The sequence below is a fragment of the Entamoeba dispar genome, genomic scaffold (genome assembly GCF_000209125.1).
Source record: "Entamoeba dispar SAW760 scf_1105229457831 genomic scaffold, whole genome shotgun sequence".
Lineage (NCBI taxonomy): Eukaryota > Evosea > Mastigamoebida > Endamoebidae > Entamoeba > Entamoeba dispar.
The window spans coordinates 1-26,128 of NW_001852889.1; the positions used below are offsets into that span (position 1 = coordinate 1).

General features: G+C 24.5%; 9 protein-coding genes across 9 annotated transcripts, besides 49 other annotated features; 4 read left to right on the top strand and 5 right to left on the bottom strand.

The window, feature by feature from the left end:
• Nucleotides 1-20: 20 nt before the first annotated feature.
• Nucleotides 21-194: a microsatellite.
• Nucleotides 195-220: 26 nt separating this feature from the next.
• Nucleotides 221-325: a microsatellite.
• Nucleotides 307-400: a microsatellite.
• Nucleotides 400-581: a microsatellite.
• A 27-nt stretch (nt 582-608) lies between these two features.
• Nucleotides 609-759: a microsatellite.
• A 1-nt stretch (nt 760) lies between these two features.
• Nucleotides 761-933: a sequence feature (AT_rich).
• A 22-nt stretch (nt 934-955) lies between these two features.
• Nucleotides 956-1,083: a microsatellite.
• A 6-nt stretch (nt 1,084-1,089) lies between these two features.
• Nucleotides 1,090-1,137: a sequence feature (AT_rich).
• Nucleotides 1,138-1,152: 15 nt separating this feature from the next.
• Nucleotides 1,153-1,332: a microsatellite.
• A 4-nt stretch (nt 1,333-1,336) lies between these two features.
• Nucleotides 1,337-1,482: a microsatellite.
• An 11-nt stretch (nt 1,483-1,493) lies between these two features.
• Nucleotides 1,494-1,661: a microsatellite.
• Nucleotides 1,662-1,743: 82 nt separating this feature from the next.
• Nucleotides 1,744-1,921: a microsatellite.
• Nucleotides 1,922-1,928: 7 nt separating this feature from the next.
• Nucleotides 1,929-2,082: a repeat region.
• A 47-nt stretch (nt 2,083-2,129) lies between these two features.
• Nucleotides 2,130-2,209: a sequence feature (AT_rich).
• A 342-nt stretch (nt 2,210-2,551) lies between these two features.
• Nucleotides 2,552-2,584: a sequence feature (AT_rich).
• A 62-nt stretch (nt 2,585-2,646) lies between these two features.
• Nucleotides 2,647-2,713: a sequence feature (AT_rich).
• An 80-nt stretch (nt 2,714-2,793) lies between these two features.
• Nucleotides 2,794-2,849: a sequence feature (AT_rich).
• A 35-nt stretch (nt 2,850-2,884) lies between these two features.
• Nucleotides 2,885-2,978: a microsatellite.
• Nucleotides 2,979-3,303: 325 nt separating this feature from the next.
• Nucleotides 3,304-4,051: a repeat region.
• Nucleotides 4,046-4,261: a repeat region.
• A 1-nt stretch (nt 4,262) lies between these two features.
• Nucleotides 4,263-4,292: a microsatellite.
• Nucleotides 4,293-4,298: 6 nt separating this feature from the next.
• Nucleotides 4,299-4,337: a sequence feature (AT_rich).
• A 66-nt stretch (nt 4,338-4,403) lies between these two features.
• Nucleotides 4,404-4,485: a microsatellite.
• A 477-nt stretch (nt 4,486-4,962) lies between these two features.
• Nucleotides 4,963-5,511: a repeat region.
• Nucleotides 5,502-6,094: a repeat region.
• Nucleotides 6,095-6,774: a repeat region.
• Nucleotides 6,775-7,382: a repeat region.
• Nucleotides 7,383-7,402: 20 nt separating this feature from the next.
• Nucleotides 7,403-8,371: a repeat region.
• Nucleotides 8,311-12,016: a repeat region.
• Nucleotides 12,017-12,037: 21 nt separating this feature from the next.
• Nucleotides 12,038-12,138: a sequence feature (AT_rich).
• A 5-nt stretch (nt 12,139-12,143) lies between these two features.
• Nucleotides 12,144-12,306: a microsatellite.
• A 38-nt stretch (nt 12,307-12,344) lies between these two features.
• Nucleotides 12,345-12,522: a microsatellite.
• Nucleotides 12,420-12,609: a microsatellite.
• Nucleotides 12,610-12,660: 51 nt separating this feature from the next.
• Nucleotides 12,661-12,687: a sequence feature (AT_rich).
• Nucleotides 12,688-12,738: a microsatellite.
• Nucleotides 12,739-12,985: a sequence feature (AT_rich).
• An 11-nt stretch (nt 12,986-12,996) lies between these two features.
• Nucleotides 12,997-13,046: a microsatellite.
• A 1-nt stretch (nt 13,047) lies between these two features.
• Nucleotides 13,048-13,162: a microsatellite.
• Nucleotides 13,163-13,485: 323 nt separating this feature from the next.
• Nucleotides 13,486-13,555: a microsatellite.
• A 100-nt stretch (nt 13,556-13,655) lies between these two features.
• Nucleotides 13,656-13,703: a microsatellite.
• A 280-nt stretch (nt 13,704-13,983) lies between these two features.
• Nucleotides 13,984-14,111: a microsatellite.
• A 9-nt stretch (nt 14,112-14,120) lies between these two features.
• Nucleotides 14,121-14,858, top strand: EDI_316400 (uncharacterized protein; the record flags this gene model as incomplete). Its single annotated transcript, XM_001733864.1, has 1 exon — nt 14,121-14,858. One exon carries the CDS (start codon nt 14,121-14,123, stop codon nt 14,856-14,858), a length of 738 nt encoding a protein of 245 aa, XP_001733916.1.
• Nucleotides 14,566-14,595: a sequence feature (AT_rich).
• A 15-nt stretch (nt 14,859-14,873) lies between the features above and the next one.
• Nucleotides 14,874-14,896: a sequence feature (AT_rich).
• A 91-nt stretch (nt 14,897-14,987) lies between these two features.
• Nucleotides 14,988-15,023: a sequence feature (AT_rich).
• A 47-nt stretch (nt 15,024-15,070) lies between these two features.
• Nucleotides 15,071-15,388, bottom strand: EDI_316410 (uncharacterized protein; the record flags this gene model as incomplete). The annotated part of the gene is made up of 1 exon (XM_001733865.1): nt 15,071-15,388. One exon carries the CDS (start codon nt 15,386-15,388, stop codon nt 15,071-15,073), a length of 318 nt encoding a protein of 105 aa, XP_001733917.1.
• An 84-nt stretch (nt 15,389-15,472) lies between these two features.
• Nucleotides 15,473-15,505: a sequence feature (AT_rich).
• Nucleotides 15,506-15,881: 376 nt separating this feature from the next.
• Nucleotides 15,882-16,028: a microsatellite.
• Nucleotides 16,029-16,054: 26 nt separating this feature from the next.
• On the bottom strand, nt 16,055-16,600 carry EDI_316420 (uncharacterized protein; the record flags this gene model as incomplete). The annotated part of the gene is made up of 1 exon (XM_001733866.1): nt 16,055-16,600. The coding sequence occupies one exon, from the start codon at nt 16,598-16,600 to the stop codon at nt 16,055-16,057; it is 546 nt and encodes a 181-aa protein (XP_001733918.1).
• Nucleotides 16,601-16,724: 124 nt separating this feature from the next.
• Nucleotides 16,725-18,389, top strand: EDI_316430 (uncharacterized protein; the record flags this gene model as incomplete). Its single annotated transcript, XM_001733867.1, has 1 exon — nt 16,725-18,389. The coding sequence occupies one exon, from the start codon at nt 16,725-16,727 to the stop codon at nt 18,387-18,389; it is 1,665 nt and encodes a 554-aa protein (XP_001733919.1).
• Nucleotides 18,271-18,316: a microsatellite.
• A 16-nt stretch (nt 18,390-18,405) lies between the features above and the next one.
• On the bottom strand, nt 18,406-20,880 carry EDI_316440 (uncharacterized protein; the record flags this gene model as incomplete). The annotated part of the gene is made up of 1 exon (XM_001733868.1): nt 18,406-20,880. One exon carries the CDS (start codon nt 20,878-20,880, stop codon nt 18,406-18,408), a length of 2,475 nt encoding a protein of 824 aa, XP_001733920.1.
• A 29-nt stretch (nt 20,881-20,909) lies between these two features.
• EDI_316450 (uncharacterized protein) lies at nt 20,910-21,863 on the bottom strand (the record flags this gene model as incomplete). Its single annotated transcript, XM_001733869.1, has 1 exon — nt 20,910-21,863. The coding sequence occupies one exon, from the start codon at nt 21,861-21,863 to the stop codon at nt 20,910-20,912; it is 954 nt and encodes a 317-aa protein (XP_001733921.1).
• A 33-nt stretch (nt 21,864-21,896) lies between these two features.
• Nucleotides 21,897-23,630, bottom strand: EDI_316460 (uncharacterized protein; the record flags this gene model as incomplete). The annotated part of the gene is made up of 1 exon (XM_001733870.1): nt 21,897-23,630. The coding sequence occupies one exon, from the start codon at nt 23,628-23,630 to the stop codon at nt 21,897-21,899; it is 1,734 nt and encodes a 577-aa protein (XP_001733922.1).
• Nucleotides 23,631-23,724: 94 nt separating this feature from the next.
• Nucleotides 23,725-24,297, top strand: EDI_316470 (uncharacterized protein; the record flags this gene model as incomplete). The annotated part of the gene is made up of 1 exon (XM_001733871.1): nt 23,725-24,297. The coding sequence occupies one exon, from the start codon at nt 23,725-23,727 to the stop codon at nt 24,295-24,297; it is 573 nt and encodes a 190-aa protein (XP_001733923.1).
• Nucleotides 24,298-24,603: 306 nt separating this feature from the next.
• EDI_316480 (uncharacterized protein) lies at nt 24,604-25,410 on the top strand (the record flags this gene model as incomplete). The annotated part of the gene is made up of 1 exon (XM_001733872.1): nt 24,604-25,410. One exon carries the CDS (start codon nt 24,604-24,606, stop codon nt 25,408-25,410), a length of 807 nt encoding a protein of 268 aa, XP_001733924.1.
• Nucleotides 25,411-25,598: 188 nt separating this feature from the next.
• Nucleotides 25,599-25,668: a microsatellite.
• A 341-nt stretch (nt 25,669-26,009) lies between these two features.
• Nucleotides 26,010-26,128: a microsatellite.

Genomic DNA, 26,128 nt, shown 5'->3' on the forward strand with positions numbered 1-26,128 from the left:
TTTATTTATTATTTCATTTATATATTTTATTTATTATTATATCATTTCTCTTATTATTTCATTATCATTTATTATTATTTATTTAATTTTTATATCTTCTATCTATATCATATGAAATTATTATTTATTATTTATCATATATTACATATTGTATAATAATCATATAATATTTATATTTGATTATATATTATATTTTTCTTCTTTTCTCTTCTTTTTTATATTATTTCTTTTTTTATTGAATATATTTGTTTTTGTATTCTTGTATTTATTTTATTTCTTATTTTTTGTGTTTATTTTATTCTTATTTATCATATTTATTATTTATAATATGTTATATTTGATTTTATTAATTATATTAATTAGTATTTTATTAATATAAATATTATGTTTATTATTTTATTATTTATTTATTTTTATTATTTATTTTATCTTTTCTTATTATTCTTTTATTAATTTATGTTTATTATATTTTATTTTTTTATTTCTTTTTCTATGTATGTTTTTATTATTTTTATTTATTATATATATTTCTTTTATTCTTATTCTGTTATTATTTATCTTTTTTATTTATTTTATTTATTCGATTGTTTAATAAAAAATATATTCAATTTTATTATTTGTTTATTATTATTATTTATTTTTATTTATATATTAATTTGATTATTATATTTGTATTATATCATTTTTATATTTATTATTATTTATATTTTGTATTATTATTTATTTCTTATTATCATTTTTATTTTTATTTATCATTTTGTATTATATTATTCATTATTTAATGAATTTAATATTTATTATGAAATCATTTATTAATCATTTCATTTTATAATGATATATTAATTAAATTATTTTGTTATATCACATAGATTATTTAATATTTAATGATAAAATTTAATGATATAAGATTAATATAATAGATATAAATAAAATGATGAATATTGAAACAATCATTTAAAATCAAAAATAAATAATAAGAAATAAGAATATAATATAAATAATAAATAATAAAGAAAAGAAAGATAATAAAAGAAATAAATAATAAATATAAATCAAATGATAATAATAAAAACAAATAATAAATAAATGATAAATAAATATTAATAATCAAAAATATAATAATATTAAAAATTAAATCAAAACAAAATAATCAAAACAAGAAATGAAAATATGAATCAAATGAAAATAAATAAAATAGAAAAATAAGAAATAAAGAAATAATAAGAATAAAGAATAATAATAATAAAGAAAAGAAATATAAATAATATTAATAATAAATTAAAATAAAATAAGAAATGAAAAATACAATAATAATGATAAATAATAAAAATATGAAACAATAAATATAATAATATAAAATGATAATATTAAAGATTTTATTAAAATATAAAATAAAGATAAAAGAAAACAATAAAATATAAAATAAATTCATTTTAATATAAATCATTTAAATAATTAAATAATAAAATTAATTTATAATATTGAAATATTTCATAAATATAATAAAAATTAACAAATAAATGAATAGAGAAAAATAAATAAAAGAATAATAAATAATAAAATAAAATAATCAATATATTAAAAAGAAAAAAGATAATAAATAATACATATAAATAAAAATTATAAAAATAAAAATGAATAAAATAAATTGCATAAATAAAATAATGATAAATAATTTGCATCAATAAATTAAACGCTTTTTTTATTGCATATTTCTAATTTCTATAATAAAAAATACATCCATTATTTCATCATTATTTTCACCTTTTATTATCTCATTTTGAATTATTCTTTTTTATCTTCTTTCATTTTATATTCTCAACGTTCTACTTTTATTCTTTTCATCTTCTTCTACTTCCTAATTTCACTTTTTTCTTTTATATCATTCTTTTTCTTCATTTTTCTCTTATTTTCTTTTTTTCGTTGCCATGACCAACCAATACATCAAAAAAATGGAAATCAAACAAGTGGATATTTTAGAAGATGAATTGAATCAAAATTTATAGATAAAACTACTACAATCAATTCATTGAAGTTAATCAACATAAAGAAGAATGTACTATCCAATTGGGAACCAAGATAATCGAAGAAATTATGCATCTAAATAAAATGATCAAATGAAAATGGTGTAATATATTTTTTGAATATTAGATTATTCTGTTTTATATTATTTTCTCTTAAAAATATAAAATATAAAATAAAATAAAATGTAGGTAAAATATGAAATCTATAACAATCAGTTGAAACTTTGTAACTTCTTGTTGTATTGAGTATGATGTATATTGATTTGTTGAGTATATTTATTCATAATTCTGTTCATTTTATATTATTCTTTATTTCATTTCATTTACCATCAATTCTATTTTAATGTGAAAGTATCATTATGGAATGTAATAAAGAAGAGCATTATGTTAATTCATATTTATAATGTTAGTTATGAATAACATTGATTATATAAATATGAATATCAATCTTATTGTTATTAATGAGTAAATATGTTAAATTTCATTTATCACATTGATGAGATGTCATAATGATATGTTATTAGATGTTATTATTTATTTATTTAAATGATATAATTATTGATATGAACATTAAATTATATCACAGATGATTATCAATGATGAATGATGATAATACACAATGTAAATTATTTATATTATTATATCAAACAAGAATTAAATGATAAAACAAATAAAAAGATAATAAATAAGAAGTATCAATGAAATGATGATATGATAATAACAAATTAAATAATTTAAACATCAACAAACTAATACAGAATGAAGAATGAATATTTAATATGTATTATAAATTAAACAATTATAATTAATAATAATGAATTTAATGTTCATCTTCAACTTTCATTCATGATAATAACTCATTAATTTTATCATTAATCATTATATTTACTTTCTTATTATTTTCTTTATTCTTTCTTTTATCATTTTCTTTTTATATTTATTTTATTTCAATTTCATCAACAGATATATTCATTTAATACAGAAATCGAAGTAGAAAGATAGAACTAATAATGTACAAATATGTTCTTCTCATATTTAATCACAAATATTTTCATCTAATTGTATTTTCTACTATTTTTTACCTTTTAAACATTTAACAAGAATTAATTTGCAACATGATAATTCATTTCAATGATCTATCAAACATAAACACCATGTTTTAAACAAACAATGAATACATTCATTACATTTAGACAACAATTATGAAATAATTAACAACATCACAAATCATTATAATAATATAAAGATGAATACGAATAAAATGCATAATTTCGTGACCTTATCCAATTAACTAAATAAGATGGAGTAATATTTAGTGTGTACAGGAAAGATAAAATATTAAAAATGAATAAAATATATCCATTTTGTAAATACAATATATCAAAAATAGAACATATTCTATTATCTTGTATTTGTCATTAAAAATCACAAATTGAAAAACATGATAATATTGGCATCATCATATGAGTTAATAAGAAAATACACAAGAAATAAACAATACAAGAAATCCTCATATGAAACAGTGTTCCAATACAATGATTTATCACTATGATATGGAACAAACAAATATATCAAAAAGTGATGGACTATATCATAAAATACCATAGATATATACGTAATAAATAAAAAGAATAAAACTGATCTATTATTTGATATGATTATTGTGGCAGATCACAATATTAATGGATGCTATTTGAAGAAAAGAAATATGTATAAGGAATTGAAAATAGGCTAATGAAAATAGAGAAATTAAAGGGTGTCAAAATAAATACAGTAATAATTTCAATAAATTAATTAGTAAATTTTGAAAGTATTAAAATAATTAAATAATTAAAAATCGAAACTGATAACATAAAAGAAGTCAAAAACATTATAATTAAAACATGATGAATGTCATTGAACACTACATCTATCACAACAAAACATATGTTGTTGAATTATATGATGAAGACTCATTGATGGGATAGTCTCCCCTAAACCAGGAACAATAGACATAAGTTCTATTAATACTTAATTAACTGCTTTTTATTTTTCTTTGTATTCTTCTTTTTCTATTCATTTTTCTCTTGTTATTTCTTTTATCATTATTATTATGCATTTTATTGTTATTTCATTCATTCTTTTCTTTGAACTTGAATACCTGGTTCTTGTTTGATTTTCATTACAAGACTCTATTACATTATTCAATAACTGTGGCAACAAAATATGATGTATATTCTGAATTATTAAAAGAATCTTTAATAATAATAATAAATAATAAAATAATAAATAATCTATTTTAATTTAATCTATTTATAATAATTGATAAAAATAGATGATCTATTAATAATTATCGTTGAACTAATAATTAGAACTTAAAAATGAATGAATGATGTTTATAAGAAAACAAAAAGAAAAAGAAACAAACTAAATAACAAAGAATAAAAGAAGAATGAACATAAACGAAGAAGAAAGAAATGAAGTTTTTAATGAGTTGCAAGAAATAAGTAATGATGTTAAGAATCAGATTGATGAAATTATGAAAAGTGCACGAGAATATAATGAATGTTGGGAAAATAGAATTGGAGAAGAGATAACTGATAATGAAAATGAAAGTCCAGAAGATAGAAAGAAACGAATTGAAGGAATTTATGATAGAAAAGAAGAAATAATTAGAAGAAATGAAATAATTAGAAATAAAATAAAAGAAGGAATGATGATGATAAATAATTTAAAGAATATCTATCAAGTAATTAATGAAATTAGATATGAAGATAAAGAGATATTATCAGAACAAGTTGATACTATCATTACAAAAGTGATGGAAGCACAACAAATAAGAATTGATAAATTAATTGAAGGAAATAAAGGAAGGGCAAACCGATATAAAGGAGAATTAGAAGATATTAGAATAGAATGGGAAAGTAAAAGAATTGAAAAGAAGTTCAGACCATCAAATGAAGAAATTCAACAACTAGAAGAATGGACAAATAGAAAAGTAGGAAATATATTATTTGATTCAGAAATTGATGATTGGAATGTTGATACATCAGTATTTGATAAAAGAATAATAAATAAAGAACATATAATAATTATTATTGAAGATTCAGATGGAAATAAATTTGGAGGATATGTTAATGAAAAAATTAATAAAGTTGATGGTTGTATAAATGATCCAAAATCATTTTTATTTTCATTAGAATCAAATGGAAGAATACAAAGAATGATGAAATTTGATATTATTGAAGATCCAGAATATGCATTTTGTTTATATAATCAATCAAGTTATTATTTGTTTGCATTTGGGTATGGAAGTGATATTTTTGTTTGTAAAGAAAATGATGAATCATATTCACATTGTAAACAAGAATCATTTTCATATAACGGAATATCAAATGCACTATGTAGAAACGAAGATTTCACACCACAACGAATTATTGTAATTGAAATGAATTGATTTTTATTTATTATTTATTTGAAATATAAAATTAAAAAAGAATAAAAAGTAGTTAATTAAGTATTAATAGAAATATTTTCTATTGTTCCTTGCTCAGGGGAGACTAATCCCGTCCCTTCGCTTTAAATGTATTTGTTCTTCAACTATTGCCTTATTCTTTGCTTCTAGTTGTTGAATTATGACAATTTCCTTTTCTCATTTTTGATGTGGAATAGAGTATTTTAGACATCCCTTATTTAGATATTCATTATTAAATTTCTTTTTAATTTCAATGGGTTTAAATTTCTTCTTTATTTTCTTATTTTAAGGAGAGTATATAATTACTACTGTATTGCTTTGGGCTAATATTCTTTTAGCCTCAACCACTTGACCCTTTTCTTTTGATAATCTTTCTTATATTATCAAATAATACTTGTATTCTAACAAGTAATAATAACATCTTTATAAATACCCATTCATTTATTGTCAATGATATCACATCATTGTACATAATAAACACTGCTATTCTTGCAGTACCGGGTAAGATGTTTTTCTAACCAAACGCAACGCCATAACCAGTCCATAACTGGTGGGAATCGAAGGATGGAAATATTAGTGTTGTGTGTGGTGTCTCTGACATGCTACCTTCGAATCTAAATTAAAAAAGAATATAAAATAAAATCAATAAATGAATATGAACATTTCTTTTATCAATAAATGAAATGATGAATATAAAAATGTTCATATTTCTTGTGTTATTTTATTTGAAATATTCATATTCATTGTGTTAATTTAATAATTAATAAAAAGAAATAAGAATAAAAGATAAATAAAAATATAATAAAATAAATATTTTATTCTTTTTTATTTTATTTATATTATTTTATATTTATTTATTTTATTCTTCTTCTTTTATCTTTATATCTATTATATATTTCTTATTTTATTATTTATGTTATATTCTTATATCTTTTTATTCTTATTTTATATTTATTCATTATTATTCATTTCATATTAACATTGTTAAATATCAATACAACATATAATAAATAAACAATATAAGATAAACAACAATAAATAATAATAATAAAATATAAACAAACAATATAAACAAACATAAAATAATAAAATATCATCTAATATAAAATAATAATAACAAAGAATAAAAATAAGAAATGAAAGATGATTAGAAAAGAAAAAATTGACAAAAAGAAGAAATGAATGATGTTAATCAAAGATAAAAATCAATATAAAATAAAATATAAAATATAAAATATAATAAATAATAAGAATAAGAATGATTATTTCTTATTTTATTATTATATTCTTCTTTATGATTCCAATGTGGTATTTCAGATACATAACACAAATCACTAATATTTCCATGTCTCAAATCACCTATTTATCTTCTGGTTATGATATCCCTTTGATGAGATAACATACCACATAACACTAATTAGTTATTTTTATCATGACTGATTATTATGGAAGTATTATCAATAATGATTATTATTTATAATGATTATTATTTATTATTGTTTATTAATGATTACTGTTTATTATGATATAAGATTATTTATTATGATTGTAGTATTATTATTTATTATGATACAGTATATTTATCATTGATACTTTTGAATTGAATACATGATGTGTTATCAATAAAGATTATTTAAACAATGTTGATAATAAATGAGATAAACCATAATTATAGTGTTATTGATATGTCAAACATAAAATAATAATATAAATAATGATGAAATTTAATATTCATTTATTTCAAAATAAAAATCAGATAACAAATTAAATGATGAAATATTTAAATTGAGAATGATTGAAAAAAACAATAAATGAATAAAAATAAAACATGAAGAATAAAGTGAAATAATCAATTCTCAATATGATGAAAACATAATCATAAATAATTCATATTTAATTTCTTTATTTTTATTATCCATTTTATAGATCCTTTTATCAATTCAGAATATACAACAGATTTTGTTGCTATGGTTATTGAGTAATACCATAGAGTATTGTAAAGAAAATCAAACAAGACACAGGTATTCAAGTTCAAATAAAAGAAAGATGAAATAACAATAAAATGCATAACAACGATAAAAGAAATAAAAAGAAAAAAGTGATTAGAAAAAGAAGAATAGAAATAAAAAACAAGGCAAGTATAATGATAATAAACATTATACAAATAAGAAATATAAATTATTAACAATAAATGAAATTGAAATAAAAAATAAAAGAATAAGAAGTGAAATTGAGAAATGAGAATAATCAGAATTACATAAAAAATAAGAAGATAAAGAAAATGTATAATATTATCCAAGAATTATATTCAATAAGAAAGAAGAAAACACTAGAGAAAAACAAAGAAGAATTCAAAGATAAAACAAAAGATTGGAAAAGTGAAGATGTTAAAACAATCGAAGAAGAAATCAAAAACAAAAAAACAAAGAAAAGAAATAAAACTACAATAATAATAAATTAAAAATAACATCAATAAAAACACAAGATAAAGAAGAAGAATATAACAAAGAAGAAATTAACACACTTCAAAATAAAATTAAAGAAATAGAAGAAACTATTAAAGAACTTCAAACAAAAAAGAAAGAAGAAGAACGAACCATTTCAAATGAAATGATTCAAAAAGCACAAGAAACAGTCAGGAAAGAGTTTGAAGAAGAAATAAAAAAGATTCAAACACAAATGAACAATATTCAGAATACATGTAATGAAATAAGAAAAGAAAACTCTAAATTAAAAGAGGAAAATAATACATTACAAGGAAAAATAAATGAAGCAAATGGTAGAAATCACATTGAAATAGGAGGTAAGGATGAAACCATCCGAACGCTCCGAGCTAGCTGTGAGAAGCTGAAGAAGGACGATGTCCTGAAGAGGGCTGATGTGCTAGAGAAGAACATAAGAGATAAAGAAAATCAAATCACTGTATATCAAAAAAGTGCGATTCAAAACTATGAGATTGCAGAAATAACAAGAAAAGAATTAGACCATACACAAAGAGAAAATGAAGAACAAAAACAATTAATATCAAATCATCATCAATTTATTGTTTATTTTTTATCCCAGAAGGAACTGGAGAAGAGGAAAACAATGACTCTAGTGATAAATACACAACAAATACTGAGAACAACATCATCGTGGACAATACAAATGAATAAAACTACAGTTATGAAAAAGACAATTCTGGAAATAGAAGAAGAAGAGAGCAAAACACTGAATATCAAAAAACAAGAAATAATAATCAATCAAGAAGAGAAGAAAACACAACAAATCAAACAAATATAATTTTAATTGATGTGTTGTATTGTTTTGCAATTAATTTGTTAAATAAGAAATTAAATAAGAAATTAAGATGGGAACAAATAGAATACATAATAAAAATAATAAATATTAATGTAAATAATGATAAAGAATACATTAATAATATTAAAAATTCACATAGAATAAAAGAAACAACTAAAAGATATATCAGAATGAAAATGAACTCCATCATAGAAGGGAAAGTAGAGTGTAATCCAATAATAAAAAAACATTATCATAAAAAATAACTCTACTGATATTGATGATGAATATCTTAACTCTATCATCACTCAAGTTAAAGAAATGAAAATAGATAAATGTGTAAATATTAATTACTACTGGAAAATGAAAGAATCAGATAAATTAATTAGAGAAATTAATAATAAATGGGTATGGTCAGGAGAATAGAAAATCTGCAAGAAGATATGAAAAGGATTTCAATGTGTATGCATTACTATCTCCAAAATAAATTTATAGGAGATAAATTTGATGAAGTAAAAGAAATCCTAAGGAAAATAAATAGACTAGAAGATCTAGTCAAGGGAAGGAAATGGTACAGAATAAAATACATCATGAGATTAAATGAACAAGATGCAGATGAAATTAAAATGAAAGCACAAGAAAGAATAAAGTACCTAAAATATATGATGACGATGATTAAAGAAAGAATTAAATTTAATAAGAATGAAATTATCAGAATCAATACAAATAAAATCATGTTTGATTCTAATAAGAAAACCAAAATAAAGAAGAAAAACAAGATGAAATATACCCAAATAACGATATTACTTTAGAATATTGAAATCGTTATATGAAACACAGGTGATATTAAATAAAGAACATTGGAAAATAAAACAAATCACCTCGTGGAATGAAAGATACAGGAATTATGATAGTGTCATCATCTCAATGGATGAACTAAATCTAAGCCTGATGAAAATAAGTAATTGGAAAGCACCAGGTATTGACACTATATATGGGTATTATTGGAAGAGAATGTCATCATCAAGAGATTCCATTCTTAATATCTTCAATGAATGGTTAAACTTCCCAGAAAACATCCCTCTAGACATGGTAAGTGGAAGAACTATACTAATCCACAAATGAGGTGATAGGAACGATGTCACTAATTATCGTCCTATCAGTTGTACAAATGTAATAATGAAAGTATTTACCTCAATATTGAAAGAGAAGATTCACAATAGAATTAACATGAATAGTGAATCATTAAAAATTAGTAAAAATCAATTATGATGTAAACTGCAATCTCTTGATGATAAAGAAGGATAATTAATAGTTGCATGTTAAAGCAGTAAAAAGAAGAGAAATACCCAAAATATGTAGAGTCATATTATGACATTAAGAAAGCATATGACTCAGTAAATCATGAATGGGTAATAGAATCACTTAAATATTTTAATGTAGAGGGTGTCATCATAGATATTGTAGAAAGTATGATGAACAGATGGAAGATATTCATAGGATATAAATATAATGAATATCTAGGATGTATTAAATTGATGAATTTTACATTGTGATTCCTTATCATTTCTACTCCTTCATCATCAAAATGAATATAATTTCTCATTTCATAGAAGAGAAATTCCCAAAAGCAAACCATACATTGTATATGGATGATTTGAGAATAATGACACAAAGTAGTGAAGAAATGGGAACAATCCACAATGAAATTAAACAAATAATAAGTGGAATAAGGATGGAAATGAAAAGAAATCAGGAATGGTATTAAAGAACATTAATAAAATACCAGATGGAATGCAAAACATCCCAATAATTGAAGGAGAGGACTTGTATAAATATTTAGGTGTATGGCAGTCAGATGAAATTAATGATACCTTCAATTGTAAAATCATCAAAGAAAAGATGATGAAGAAAATGGAAGAAATAAATAGTGATGAAAGTAGTAATAGAAGTTATATTACAAGAATTAATACTGAATTAATACCCATCTTCAGATATTCAGCATCAGTAATAAATTGGAAGGTAACTGACCTAGATAAAATGGATTTGGATATAAGAAAATATTTAAGAAAGGCAAAATACATTTGTTGTAACTCCAAAGACCGTCTATATGTCCCTATAAACGAAATAGGTGAATGATTAATAAACCTAAGGGACGAATATGTTAATGAAATAATTATAACAGTAATGTACTAATGTACAAGAGAAAGTGAAATAAGAAATAACATAATAGATAGATGGTATTCCAAGAAATGAATATGGAATAGAATTAAAAAAGCCCTAAGTCATAAAATCGGAGAGACCCAAATAGAAGAAATAATAAATGAATTTATTGAACATAAAAAAGAAAAAGAAGTAGTATTAAAAATAAAGAAAATAATGACCAACCAATATATCAATAAATTGAAATCAAATAAATGGATATTTTAGAAGATGGTTCGAGTCAAAATTTGTAGATAAAATTACTACAATAAATGCATTGAAGTCCATCAATATTAAGAAAAATGCATTTCTCCAATTAACTAAAATACAAGATGGAATAATATTTAGTGGATACAGGAAAGATAAAATATTAAAAATGAATAAAATATATCCATTTTGTAAATACAATATATCAAAAATAGAACATATTCTATTATCTTGTATTGTTCATAAAAAATCACAAATTGAGAAATATGACAATATTATATTATCATATGGGATAATAAGAAAATATAAATGAAATAATCAATATAAAAAATCAACATATGAAACAATGTTCAAATACAATGATATCATTATGATATTGAATAAACAAATATATCAAAAAGTGATGGACTATATCATAAAATACCATAGATATATACGTAATAAATAAAAAGAATAAAACTGATCTATTATTTGATATGATTATTGTTGTAGATCATAATATTAATGGAATATATTTGAATAAAAGAAATAAATATAAAGAAATGAAGAATATGATAATTAAAAAAGAGAAATTAGAAGATATCAAAATAAATACAGTAATAATTTCAATAAATTAAATAATAAATGTAGAAAGTATTAAAATAATTAAATAATTAAAAATCGAAACTGATAACATAAAAGAAGTCAAAAACCTTATAATTAAAACATGATGGATGTCATTGAACACTAAATCTATCACAACCAAACATATGATGTTGAACTACATGATGAAGACTCATTGATGGGATAGTCTCCCCTAAACCAGGAACAATAGACATAATTTCTATTAACAATTTATTAATTAATTTTTATTTATTGTTTTATTATCATCAATTATTTTAATAATTTATGTTATCGAAGTATTTTATTAGTTTTATTTTATTCATTCTAACATTAAATATATTAATTAAAATGATTATATCTTTTATTATTCTATTATTAAATATATAATGAAATAATTAAAGTAATAACTATTAATTTATCTATTTATTAAATTAATTAATTTATTAACATTAGTTATTTATAAAAGAAATATTCTTATTATTTAAAATTATTTTTTATAATAAATTAAAATAATAAATTGAAAAATATTAATTAGTTTTAATATTTGTTTTATTTTATTCTTTTTTTGATAACAATATTATTAATTTTTCATTTATCATTATAATTTTATATTTATAAATAATTTTATTTATAATTTTCATTCTTTGAGATTTATTTTAATTTATTTAATGATTTTATTTATTATTATAAAACTTATTATAATTTTTTATTTATATTATATTTATTTTCTATTATTTATTTATAATTTTTATTTATTTACTTTATCATAATTCTTTTTCTTTTTTTAATTTAAATTTATTAAAATATGAAATATATATTTATTATTTATTTCTTTTTTTATAATTATTTTTTATGGTACAATTTAATAATAGTGTGATAAATCATTTATGGTATATTATTAATTATTTAATTATTTAATTATTTATATTTTATATAATATTTTATTTTATATTATTAATTATTTTATTTATTATTTATTATATTGTTTAATATCAAAAACAATTATTTTCTATTCACATATTTATAATTTTATAATCTATTTCATTTAAAAATAAACTCTGATTTATTATTGTTTATTATATTATCAAATATATATTCATTTTTATTTCATATTCTTTTAATTAATACAAAAGAATAAATTATATTTTCATTTATATTAATAATTTATTAGAAAATAATTTTTGAATAATAAAAACATAAAAATACTTATATTTTTCATTGGAAATGAATAAAAATATAATAATAATATAAAAGAAAAAGAAGAAATAAAAATAAAACATAGAATAATAAAGTTAATAAGAAATAGATAATAAAAACGATATAAAAATAGAATAAGATAATAATTAAGAAATAGATAAAATAGATAAAAATTAAATATATTAAGAAGAAGATATTTAAATATGTCATAGTCACTTAATCCATTGACAATTTGTGTCTTTCTACGCGTAGAAAGACACAAATTGTCAATGGATTAAGGGAAAATGACAAATGTTCTAAAAATAGAACACAGCAATGATCACAAAAAGGAGTTTGATGACGTGGCAACTAAAAATAGAAATAGAATGATGACGTGGACATACGTCAAAAGTATTTATAGAAATAGAATTGACTCATCAATACGTAAACAAATAAAAATAGAATTATGGGATATAAAACAATATCAGACTTGAATAAAGGTACATGTCAGCAATGTCAGCTGACAAAACTGACAAGAATTATAGTAAAATATAGTAAAATATATTATAAAATATAATAAAAATAATATATCAGTATAAATATATATATATATTTTGAGGGAGAGATGGCGCAATCAAATAAAGCTGATAATGACAAAAGTGGTATAAATAACATATGATTATGGAAAGATTAAGAAACACTAAATGTTAAATATCAATATTAATAATAATAATAACAACAAAAACAAATAACAAAAAACAAAACGTGGAATAACACAAATGTCAGCGAAGAATGAATTATTAGATCACTGACAAGGGTTTAAATAAAAACGCGACGTGGCAGGGTTGAAATTAACGTTCAAAAATTTCAAGCGGTGATGAATTAGGGTGAAAGAAAGGTACAGAAATAAGAAGAAAATGTAACATAGAAACATAAAGAAGCAGAGAAACATAGAAATAGCCAATAAACAACAAGAGAAAGGTGAAGTATTACAATAGCAATGACGAATTAAATGACGATTATTTAATAAAGTATAATAACAAATTAAAAATTATAAAAATGAAAGTAACAAATCAATACACATATAAATAACAAAATACTACATAATAAATACGTGGTTACAACTAATGAATAATATAAAACACTAAAAAATAAAGAATAAAAAATTTAGTCAAATGTTAAACTGCATAAATACAAACACGACATACTCAACATCAGAAGAATCCAGTTGCGAATTTACAAAACAACATATATTTATCAGTGGGAGTATAGCAGTCGGGAAAACAACAGTTATGAAATGTTTAAACGAATATCTACATGAAAGAGAAGACATAATATTTATTAAAGAGTATATTGATTACAACGCAGACGGAGAAAAATATTTAGAAAAGTTACACAATGGAGAAATATCAAATTACCAATTCCAATTATACGTAATCCAATGTTACGATAAACAATTAAATACTATAGATTATGAAGAATCTGATGTCGTTGTATGGGAAAGACATCCAATAGAAGCTTTAGATATATTTTGTAAGGAAGATACAACTTTAACAGAGAAAGAACGTCTAGAAATTATATTGAGAATAGAAACTTTGTGTGATAAATATAAAATACCCCAATTAATAGAAAATAATATTAATTATATAAGTATTGATACGAATTCATTTAGATCAGAACAAATCTCTTATTTTATAATATCAGAAATAATTTATCAGATGTTATTAGGAGAATATGAAAATAACGTACTTATATTATTATTTTGTAGTAATACAGATGAACAATTCAACAGAATAATTAAACGGGGGAGATCAATAGAATTAAAGAAGTATAAAATATCAGAAGATTTACTTAAAATCAACAACAATTATTTCGAATTCTTCCTAAAGAGAAAAGATTCACAATTAAAATAATTAACTACTTAACTCATATTTATATTTTATAATATAATGTCCATTGAACAAGAGAATGATATTACTAGAAATCTAGAAACAAAACATCCAAAGATATTAATGAAATTATGTTATTCCATTGCTGCAGCCATTATTTTATTAATATTAACAATAACTATTATAATAGCACAACTATTCTTAAAATTTATAGAATAGAGAATTAATTAAAGAAATCAATTATTTTTTTGTGGTTTGGTTTCATTACGAAGTTTAGAAGAACAACGTTTCATTACTTCAAGTATTTTTCTATATTCTCGTATAAAATTAATAGATGTAATAGCAATATCTTCTACAAGTTGAGCTTCCTTTTCCAAAATTCGTAAATATTTTTCATCACCCAACGTAGAACATTGTTCTTTTTTGTACAATTCTTTCATATCCTCACATAACTCCTCAATACCATCGAGGTCAACGAAATAACTAGCAAGTTCATTAATACTTAAATCAGCAATATTACAAGCATCCACACGCTCGTCAACAGAAATACTCATTGAATAAGACATTTCTAAAAACAGTTTAAATATAAAATAAATTCATCACCACAGACAAAACCTCATAAACAGACACAAACAGACAATTTTAAAATTAATAAAATTAATAAAAATAAACTATTTTCCCTCATCAAACAGACAATATTACAGTCATCGACAACTCATCATTACATATTTAATCATCAAAAATATTCATTTATTTCATCAATTACAATGAATACCAAAAGAATTTGCGAACTCAGAGAATTAGTCCACCGTTTACAAATCGATGTCAATGAACGTTTAAAAGCCAATGTAACTATTGATGGAAAAGCTTTATTGTTTGCAATAGCCCATTGGACACATCATTTAATGTTTATTAAAGAATTCAAATATGACCAATGTTTATATGATTATTTGCTTTATTTATTAAAAGATGTAAGTAATTTACTAGTCGATTACAGCAGTTTAGAAGATATTCTTGATCAAATAAGATTCCTTTATGATCAAAACAATTATCAATATTTTAATTGATTATTTAATTTTATAATAATGTTTGTTTTTTTAAAAATAATTCATTTTTTTAATTGTTATTATAAATAATCATTTTAGCAATTAAAATTGTTATTAGTATATACAAAATTTACTATTATTATTATTAAATCAAATTATAAAAAAATACTTAAATTAATCTTTAGACTCAACCTTCCTAGGTTTTTTCTCCGCTTCTTCCTTCTTATGTGGTTTTAACATACTCTTTCTGGCTTTCATTTCTTCAAGAGCTTCATTATTAACTAATTTATCAACTTCATCACTTCCATCTCCAATTTTTTCAATATCTCCATCTTGACACTTTTTAGAATGAGATCTAACCCATTCTGGTATAGTACCATTAACAACACTCTTTCCACTCTTCTTGTTAAATTTCTTACACCAAGCTTTATATGTAGCCAATCCAATATTATGTTCATCCAAAAATAAAGACATTCTCTCACAACGTTTAATAGCTTCCAATTTATTACGTAAAATATCTTCACGCATTTCATTTGTAGTAACTTTTGTATCATTATTTAATCTCCACTCCAAATATTGAGGATCACGCATTGTAAAATAATAAGTCTTAAGAAAACTATTTACTTGTGGATCAACTTGAGCATCTTGGTAAACATCCAAAATATCCATACTTCCCACTTCATTATAAATATCATCATGTGGCCTTCTGAAATTGTTCATAATTACTGTTTTATAGTTTAAAAAAGAGTTCTTTTTATAACATAACTCCACGGAATGATGTAATGACACGTAAGAAAAAACCTCACCGATCTATATTTAAACAAATTAAAACAATAAAAATACAATGTCAATAACTAACAACTTCGAACCTTCCCGTTTAGACAAAGGAAAATTAGACCAAATGTTAAGAGTACACAAACCTTTACATTTCACATCCAAATACGCTTATTTAACTCTTTGGGGAGACGAAATTTCAAATGAAACCCAATTCGAAGAAATTATTAATAGAATAGCCGGAGCTACCAATAATGTGCAATATGCACATGTTTCTCCTGTAGAAAAAGATTCTCAAACAGAAAGTCCGCATCAACACATGCTTGTAGTAATGAAACGCCCTAAGTCTTTTAATGCTCAACCAATTATTAATCATAAAGACGGAACTAAACAAAAATTTTGGTATAGTAGAGTCAATTCTTACACCGCACGCACGGGCGACATTAGTGCTATTATCAAATATTTAAAAAAGAGAGGAGAAGGCATGCATAAAGGTAACCCAGATAACAAAGAAGATATAAAACAAACTTGGATTAATGCACTTAATGATATGGACAGTTATCACGACTTTAAAGAATTAGAAAAAAACCTCATGGAAATAAACGCAGAGAAGTTTATTCAACAAGAAGGAAAAATCAAATCAAGATGGTTACGCAAAAATGCAAGGAGAATAGACATGGAGAATTACACTAAACCAAACTTATTTCCGTGGAAAGAAGATAGTGAAGAAATCCAAACAATAAGAAAGTGGATTAAATGCGCTTCCGGCAATAAATACAGAATGGGTAATTTATTTATTGTCGGACCAACAAAAACAGGCAAGACAGAATTTGCCATTCAAGAAATCTTTATGAAATATAATACATTTCTTTTAAGAGGAGATTCATTATTTGATTCTTATGATGACGATCAGAACTATAGATTTATTATTTTCGATGACATTAATTATGATAAAAATCTAGTACGTTTAATAAAAGCTATTACATCTTCAATAAATAAAAAAACCATGGTAAACGTCAAATATTCAAAAGCCATAGTAACTGCTCGCCCGTGCATACATCTACTTAATCAAAAAGAATATGAAGGAATTCTTAATTTGATGAAATATAATGGGGGTTACAGTTGGTGGAGAAGAAATTCACTAACAGTTTTTATCGATGACAAACTTTATAAAGATCCAAATGAATCTGAAAATAATTCAAAAGATATGAGCCAAGAAGAGAAGGATTATGATCCCCAAAAAGATTTAGATGAAAAGTATGAAGAAGTGAAAGACGACAATAGTGAAGATTATCAAAGTATTATTGAAGAATCACTTCAACATGTAAAATTTGAAACGAGACTTACAAACTTCATGCAAGATTTGGGATATGATGATACGTTTTTAGAAGAATTAACAGAAAAGATAAAAGACGCAAAAAAGAACAATGCCAAATTAAAGAAAACACTTAATCATTTGGAAGATGATAATGAAAGCTTAATGGAAGAGTGGGAAGACGATTTAAATAATTACCAAAACAATAATCCATTAGGCATGACAGAAGAAAATTACAGACGATTTGAAAACGACACAATGTCTAAGTTTGAAAGGGATAGACTAGATTACTTCAATAATAAAGAACAAGATGATTATGATGAAGAAGAAGACGATGAAGAAGAAGACTATAGTGATGAACCAATGGAACATCAACCATTTGGAGGAAACGGAAATGATCCAGACATAATTTATGATTAAGAAAGAATAAATTAATTTACTTCTTTTTAGTTGCAACCATCGGAACTTTTATTATTCTTTTAGATTTCGCAGAAGTGTCTTTCTTCAATGCGTCTTCCCATGCACGTTTATTAATACGTTCCATATTACGTTTCAGTATTAAATTGTTCCTCTTGGACGCATTTACACGCTTTTCATATCGACTGAGTTCATCCGACTCAATCATATTATACACTCCTCTTGGAATAGATTCCGTGATATGACCGTTAACATCAATAACTTCCCTCTCATTTTCAGGATTATCATAATATTTTTTCACTCGTTCATTTATTGCTGCTCTCGCTTCTTTATACCACTTTTCATAATCATATTCGTTATATCCCGCACGCATTAAATCATTTGTTTTTTGTCTATAATCAGAAGCAACAGGAGTAACATTATATTTAGGTTCGATTTCATGTCTACCCATTAATTCATATCCATGTTTTACCTCTTTCGCTGTAACCACTCCGTGACCACGATTTTCCAAACCAGAATTTGAATCAGAAGAAATACCATCTCCTGTAATTCTTTTTCTTGGTTGTATTATACTTTCAGAAACATAAGAATTAGTATCACCACGTACAACAAAATTCTGAGCATATTCAACAAATTCATTAAGATTTATACCATTTCGTTCAGCCAATTTAGTTGCAATAATCTTAGCACCAGCCATTCTATTACTATTCCAAGAAGCCCGCAATTTAGTAAAATCACGAGAAGCAACATCCAATTTATAACGAATTTCATCAATATTCGAATTGTCATCTTTAATACCACTCAAAACCAACATCATACTTTCATGAAAATTTTGCATATCATTAACATGAACAACATACTCAGCATTAAAGGATTGAGCAATATTTTCAAATTGGTTCATAATTGTATTAACAGTACTTATCACGTCTTTATATTGTGTACCACGAACTTCATTATTTTTTATATACTTATTAACATCTCTAAATTGAGAAATTAATAACTGACGAGTATTTTCAAAAGCTTTTTTACTCTGTCTCATATCCGGATCATCACTATAAAAACGTTCTTCTCCCGCATTTATTATTTGTCCTCCCTTTTTATATGAATTCATATCATTCTGTATACTATTTACTAAACTTATTACACGAGTAAGTTCTTCCGTTTTACCAGCACCAATTTTCTGTATTGATGATTTAAGAGCTTTCACTTCACTCTCAAGTAATCTCATTCTTCTAGTAAAATTGGCAGGTTCTTGTTCTTCTAATAAATCTTTTAGTAAATCATTTAAAGGTATTTTCATGTGTTCAGGTAATCTGTTAACCACATCAAAAACATTTTTCCATTCTTCTGATTTATTTTCTAATTTATCAAGACGTTCAGTATATAAATTAACCTTGTCCGTAACTGTATCAAGTTGTTTCAATGAAAATCGTTGTTGTTCAACAAGTCTCAAATCAATATCTTTAATAATTCTTTCTTGATTCTTTATATAATTATCAAATTGTTCTAATAAAATATTTACATCGTTTCGTCTATATGTATCAGACCACGTTTGTTCAAACCACTTGGCAGCTTCATTAACATCTAATTTAGTTCTATAAAGTAACTGAATTTCTTTTTGAAGTTGATCTTTATATAATTCTAAATCTGCTCTAACAGCATTTAAATTTTCTGGACTTATTGTATTCAAATATCTAAACCGAGAATTCAAATCATCATATTGTCTAGAAAACGCCGAACCCATATTCTGATAATCATCAGATAACTTTTTTAATTGATTCTCAAAAGCAGGATATTTATCAATCAATCCTTTCAAAATATCAATTCGTTCTTCAATATTTTGTAATCTAGAACCCTGTTTTTCAACTACAGGTTCATAAAAATCTTTGAAAGCATTTAACTCTGCACGAGTAACAAATATCCCATTATTCTTTTCAATATTAGATACACGACGTTTCAATATAGAATTTTGTTCATCAAGATCTTTTATTTGAGTACGAATATTACGAGGAATAAAATCACCAAATTCCATTCTTAATTCATTAATCTTATTAATGTTTTTATTTATCATTTCTCTATTTTCACGAACTAAATCTTCAACTGTAACAAATCGTTCGGCGTTTTGTTTATATTTATTAATTGCTGATTCTAAACGTTCAATATGATGAACATTTTTAAGATTATCTTGCTGAGCACGCAAAATAGCTTTATACAGATTTTTATTATCATCATCAATCCTTTTTTGTTGTTTACCAATATTTTTAAAAAATCCACCGTCATCACCCAATCGTTTATCTAATTCCCTATTAACTATATTTTGAAGAGATTCATCTGGAATTGGTGGATTATAAGGTCTTCCACCAAATTGATAAAACTGCTGTTCATTATCAATGGGTTGTTTATCATATTGTCTAGAAACATACCTACCAGCACTATTATAATATCTTTTATATCGTTTATTATAATTGTATTGTCTTCTTCTTCGTTTAAACATCAAATAACTAATTAAAGTTCAATAATCAATTAAAGATTAACATTATGTTCTGGTAAACCATCATTTGGTAATACTAAACCACCATTGGAATATGCATTATTAGCAGCATCATAAACAGTTTCAGGATTAATTGATGGAGCAGAACTGTTATCAATTGCTCCAACTAAAATGTACGGAGGTTGTGCATTAGGAACATTATTAGGTACAACAAGTCCATTGTTATTACGAGCATAACCAATAAAACCAATATAAGGTTTAAAAGAATTGTCTTCAGAAACAAGTACTTTCCTAAGACCTCTCAATGTAACATCAAATTGCCAATGAATAGTAAGAGTACAAGAATTAACAGCATTAACAGATTGAGGAGTTTTTATAGAAATTAATAATTGAGGATTCCATGCACTATACATATTATCCATACTGAGTACATCTCTAGTATTAGTTGTTGGTAAATACATAGACTTTTCCATCATAGATGCTGCATCTAATTGTCTTACAACTCCCCATCTACTACCATAATATAACGTCTTTTCATTTGCACTAGAATAAGAAGAAACAGAAGAATAAGTAGGTAATTGGAAATATCTCGTATTATTAATAACAGCAGTATTGATTCTAACACCATTACGATCCCATGCTGTACATATAGATGGAAATGTTGCACTATTTAATAATTGATTTCCAATAAATGTCATTTCCATAGATGCTCTAACAGCATTTAACTTAAATTGATCATACATTCCCATATAATTATGAAAATATTGTGTAGAAGTCATCAATGCAGTAACATTCCTTAACATTGTACCTTCATTTGCACCAACTGGAACATTAATAGAAACATCTTCTTGCATACTAATAACAACATTAGTACTATCTCGTTGTTGCATAGCACTGGCAAAATTACCAAATGCTTGTCGTTTCAAAGTTGCACGTTTTTTATATCCTCTTCTTGGATAATTACGTCTACCAGCACGTCGTTGCATCAAATGAATGAAAACAAGATTCAATTAAGAGTTCTAATTAAATAATGATATAGTCTTAGATATTAACGAAGTAGCATTACTAAAAAAATCAACAACTTCATCACCAGCAACTTTCCTCAAACCACCAATTAAAACAGATTCCAATGCATCTCGACCAGCACTCAAATATGTATTATTATCAATAAACTGCATACCCTCAGAAATACCAGTATAAGCATAACCTACCAACACTTTAGCCGTATTATAACCAGGTATAGCATCAGAAAGAGCACTTTCAACTAAAGGACCAATTACACTTTTAACTCCTCTTTTAGCCAAGTTACACACATAAGAAGTAATACCCGTTCCTTCAGCAAGAGAACCAATAGTCATGAAAGTGTCAACAGGCAAATTTTCATAACCATAACGTTTTAGAGCATCACTCCAAGATTCTCCATCACCACGTTCAATAACAAACCCACTAACACCGTCTTGAACAAATTGACCTAATCCATTTAACGAAATTACACTATCATGAGAAACAGTTTGACCCGTCCGAGTATCCTTCCAAGATGATTGGCAACGAACAAAATTATATGCTTCAACAATTTCAAGTGGAGATGAACGTAATTGTTTAAATCTAACAGTAATATAACCCATAATTTTCATAATGTACGAACCATCACTATCAACACTGGTATGATTAGCAAGTTCTTGTTTATATGCAGCTTCAACATCTGCAGCATCTGACCCCTGAAATCCTCCAACTACAATACCACGACCAACACGAACTTTTATTTTCACATTATCACGAATAACATCCTGTAAATCAACATTGGCATTATCCAAAATAATTTCTTCTTCTTCTTGTGGTATTCCCGCATTACCAGTCCAAGAAATACCACCATCATCAATAAAAGAAAGAGCATCAGTAATATCACCAGCACCAGTAGGAAGAGTGGCTTTAGCACCATACATAATAAAAGGATAAAAACGTCCATTTTGATTTTCTGGAATAAATTTATATAACTTTCCTGCCATCATAGTGGGGGTTGTCATCATTTTTTCACTCGAAGATACTCCAGCAACATCAAGTGATAAATGTAAACTAGCACCAGGTAATTTACTTTGATATATAAAAGAAGAATAAGAAGAAAGAACATCAAAACTAGGTTCAACATATAAAACTCCTGTAGGACTTGGAGTAAAAAATCCGGGAGGAACAGTACGACGACTAGCTAGTCCATAAACAGTTGGAAAACTAAGAACTTGTGTGGCAATTATTGGATAACCAACACCATGTTCCGGTTTTCCGATATAAAAATTCCCATTATAATATTCAATAAATTCGCCAGCCTGACCTTCTTCAAAATACACATGATTCGCATCAACTAATAAATCAGCAGCATCAATATCTGTCCAAGTTGAACCATTATCAGTACTCACCTGAAGTGAAATACTCTTTATAAAACACACTCTAAAATTCATTAATGTGGATACTCCTTTACTAACATCGCCACAAATATGAACATCCATAATTTTAAATTGATCAAAACAATCACACATTTCTATAAATTGTCTGGAACCAGAAAGCATAGATAAAACTGAAATAGTATGAACATCACTATAATCTCTTCCACCAAGATGTTTCATAGCACCCTTCCATTCAGTTGATACGGGAATAGTAACAGTAAGTTCTTGTCTCTGATTACGTTTTGAAATATCAACAGTAGCTTTAGTTGGACTATATTTCTTGTGCTTAAAGGTCGAATTAGATGAAAACGACATAAACTGATATTATAAGATCCAAGAGAAACTGGAAATATCAATGAATACGGAAGTAAGTATTAAAGACCTAATAAACATTTGTAATATCCTACAAATGAATCAATACGACATTGTTTTAGAAAAGGAAACAATAACTCTAAAAGATATACCAAGTTTACTTGTAATAAACAAAATAAAACTAACAGGAATTAATCCAGATAATGATGAAACCCAAACACAAATAAATGAACAACCAACCAATCATATAATCATAACTTCTGAAAATGGTAATACTCAAACATGGCAATCTCTAAACATTCCAACTTCAACTGTAACATTTCTAACAATGAGAGATGATGATAATCATGAAATAATGATTACAGAAGGAACTGGAATCCTCTACGCAGTAATGACCTTTGACTTGAAAGATCACACAATACATTTTGGTGCATACAAAAATCAATGGTTCAATATCACCCCTCAAAAAAACATAATAATATTTCCTTATAGATTAAATTATAATGATTCAACCAAACGTCTATCATTAACATTAGAAGGCAGTGGAAGAGAACAAAATCCAAATCAACAATTCATTGAAATAGACTTAGAAATTAACGGTGGAGTCTCAACAATTTCTCCAGGTCTTTTTGATGAAATTTGGATCAAATACTTCAACAAAGAAAATTAAATATCTAATTGACTAATTATTCGACTCATCTCATTAAACATTTAAACAATGGAAACAGAGATAAACCTAACAAACCTTATAAAAACATGTAACAAAATAAATCAAGATTCATTCGAATTAATTTCCGAAAAACAAACAATTTCTCTAACAAATATACCAGATTTAGAAACAAACCAAACAATAAATTCTATAACTTTATCTTCTTACATAACCCAAAATGGAAATTATACAATTAAAACGCCACCTAATTATGATGGAATAAAAGAAGTGAACCTCAAAATAGATGTACCTCCTAAAACAGAAGATATGTTAGTAAAATTAATAAACCAGAATGGTCAACAATCGTTCTTTCCTGAACCAAATCATACTTTCAATCAAGTATCAATAACAACAGATGTCAGACCACCTCTTCAAACACTAACACATACATTCACAAATAATGGAAATTACACCCTCAAACCAGACGAAAATCATTACGGACTAAAAGAGGTCAATACAACAATAAACGTACAACCTGCCCTACAATCAAAAAACATATCAATCCAACAAAACACTACAACAACTTACACACCAGATTCAAATTATTCTGGATTTTCAGAGATTACAATAACCACAAATATACCAGAAGAAACACATATATTCAACAAACTATATTATTCAAATGGAAGTACAATCTCTCCAATCAACTATCCCACTCTCATAATAGACCTTCCTACCAACACAGAAGAATCCAGTTGGTCGGAACTCAACATTCCCTACTCGGAAAAGACAACACTTGTAAGATCGAAATACACAACCAGACCATTTTACATAAAACCGCCAAATTCCATGGGTTACTTAACATTAAAATTCTCCAATAGTGGGAAAATAATACCACAATACTTATACGACGACCAACTCTCCTTAGCAGCACAAGAAAAAGCATTAATAATTCCACTCCAAGCCATTTCAACAGCTAACCTGAACACCTTACTTTTATTAATGTTAAACGATGATGATGACATAACACAACAAAAAAATTCAATGACTATAACCATTGCAAAAAACGCGTACAGCAATGCTCATTTACCACCATCACTTTTCTCAAATCGATGGAAAGCATTAAATAATTGAATTCATTCGTGAAAATTTAACGTTGTCAGTTGTCAGGAAAATAAGAGTGAAATAACAACCGAAGGGAAGTGCATGTAACGATTTCCTGACGGCTGATAACATTAAATCAAGCAAAGGAATTATATGTTATTTATACCACTTTTGTCATTATCAGCTTTATTTGATTGCGCCATCTCTCCCTCAAAATATATATATATATTTATACTGATATATTATTTTTATTATATTTTATAATATATTTTACTATATTTTACTATAATTCTTGTCAGTTTTGTCAGCTGACATTGCTGACATGTACCTTTATTCAAGTCTGATATTGTTTTATATCCCATAATTCTATTTTTATTTGTTTACGTATTGATGAGTCAATTCTATTTCTATAAATACTTTTGACGTATGTCCACGTCATCATTCTATTTCTATTTTTAGTTGCCACGTCATCAAACTCCTTTTTGTGATCATTGCTGTGTTCTATTTTTAGAACATTTGTCATTTTCCCTTAATCCATTGACAATTTGTGTCTTTCTACGCGTAGAAAGACACAAATTGTCAATGGATTAAGTGACTATGACATATTTAAATATCTTCTTCTTAATATATTTAATTTTTATCTATTTTATCTATTTCTTAATTATTATCTTATTCTATTTTTATATCGTTTTTATTATCTATTTCTTATTAACTTTATTATTCTATGTTTTATTTTTATTTCTTCTTT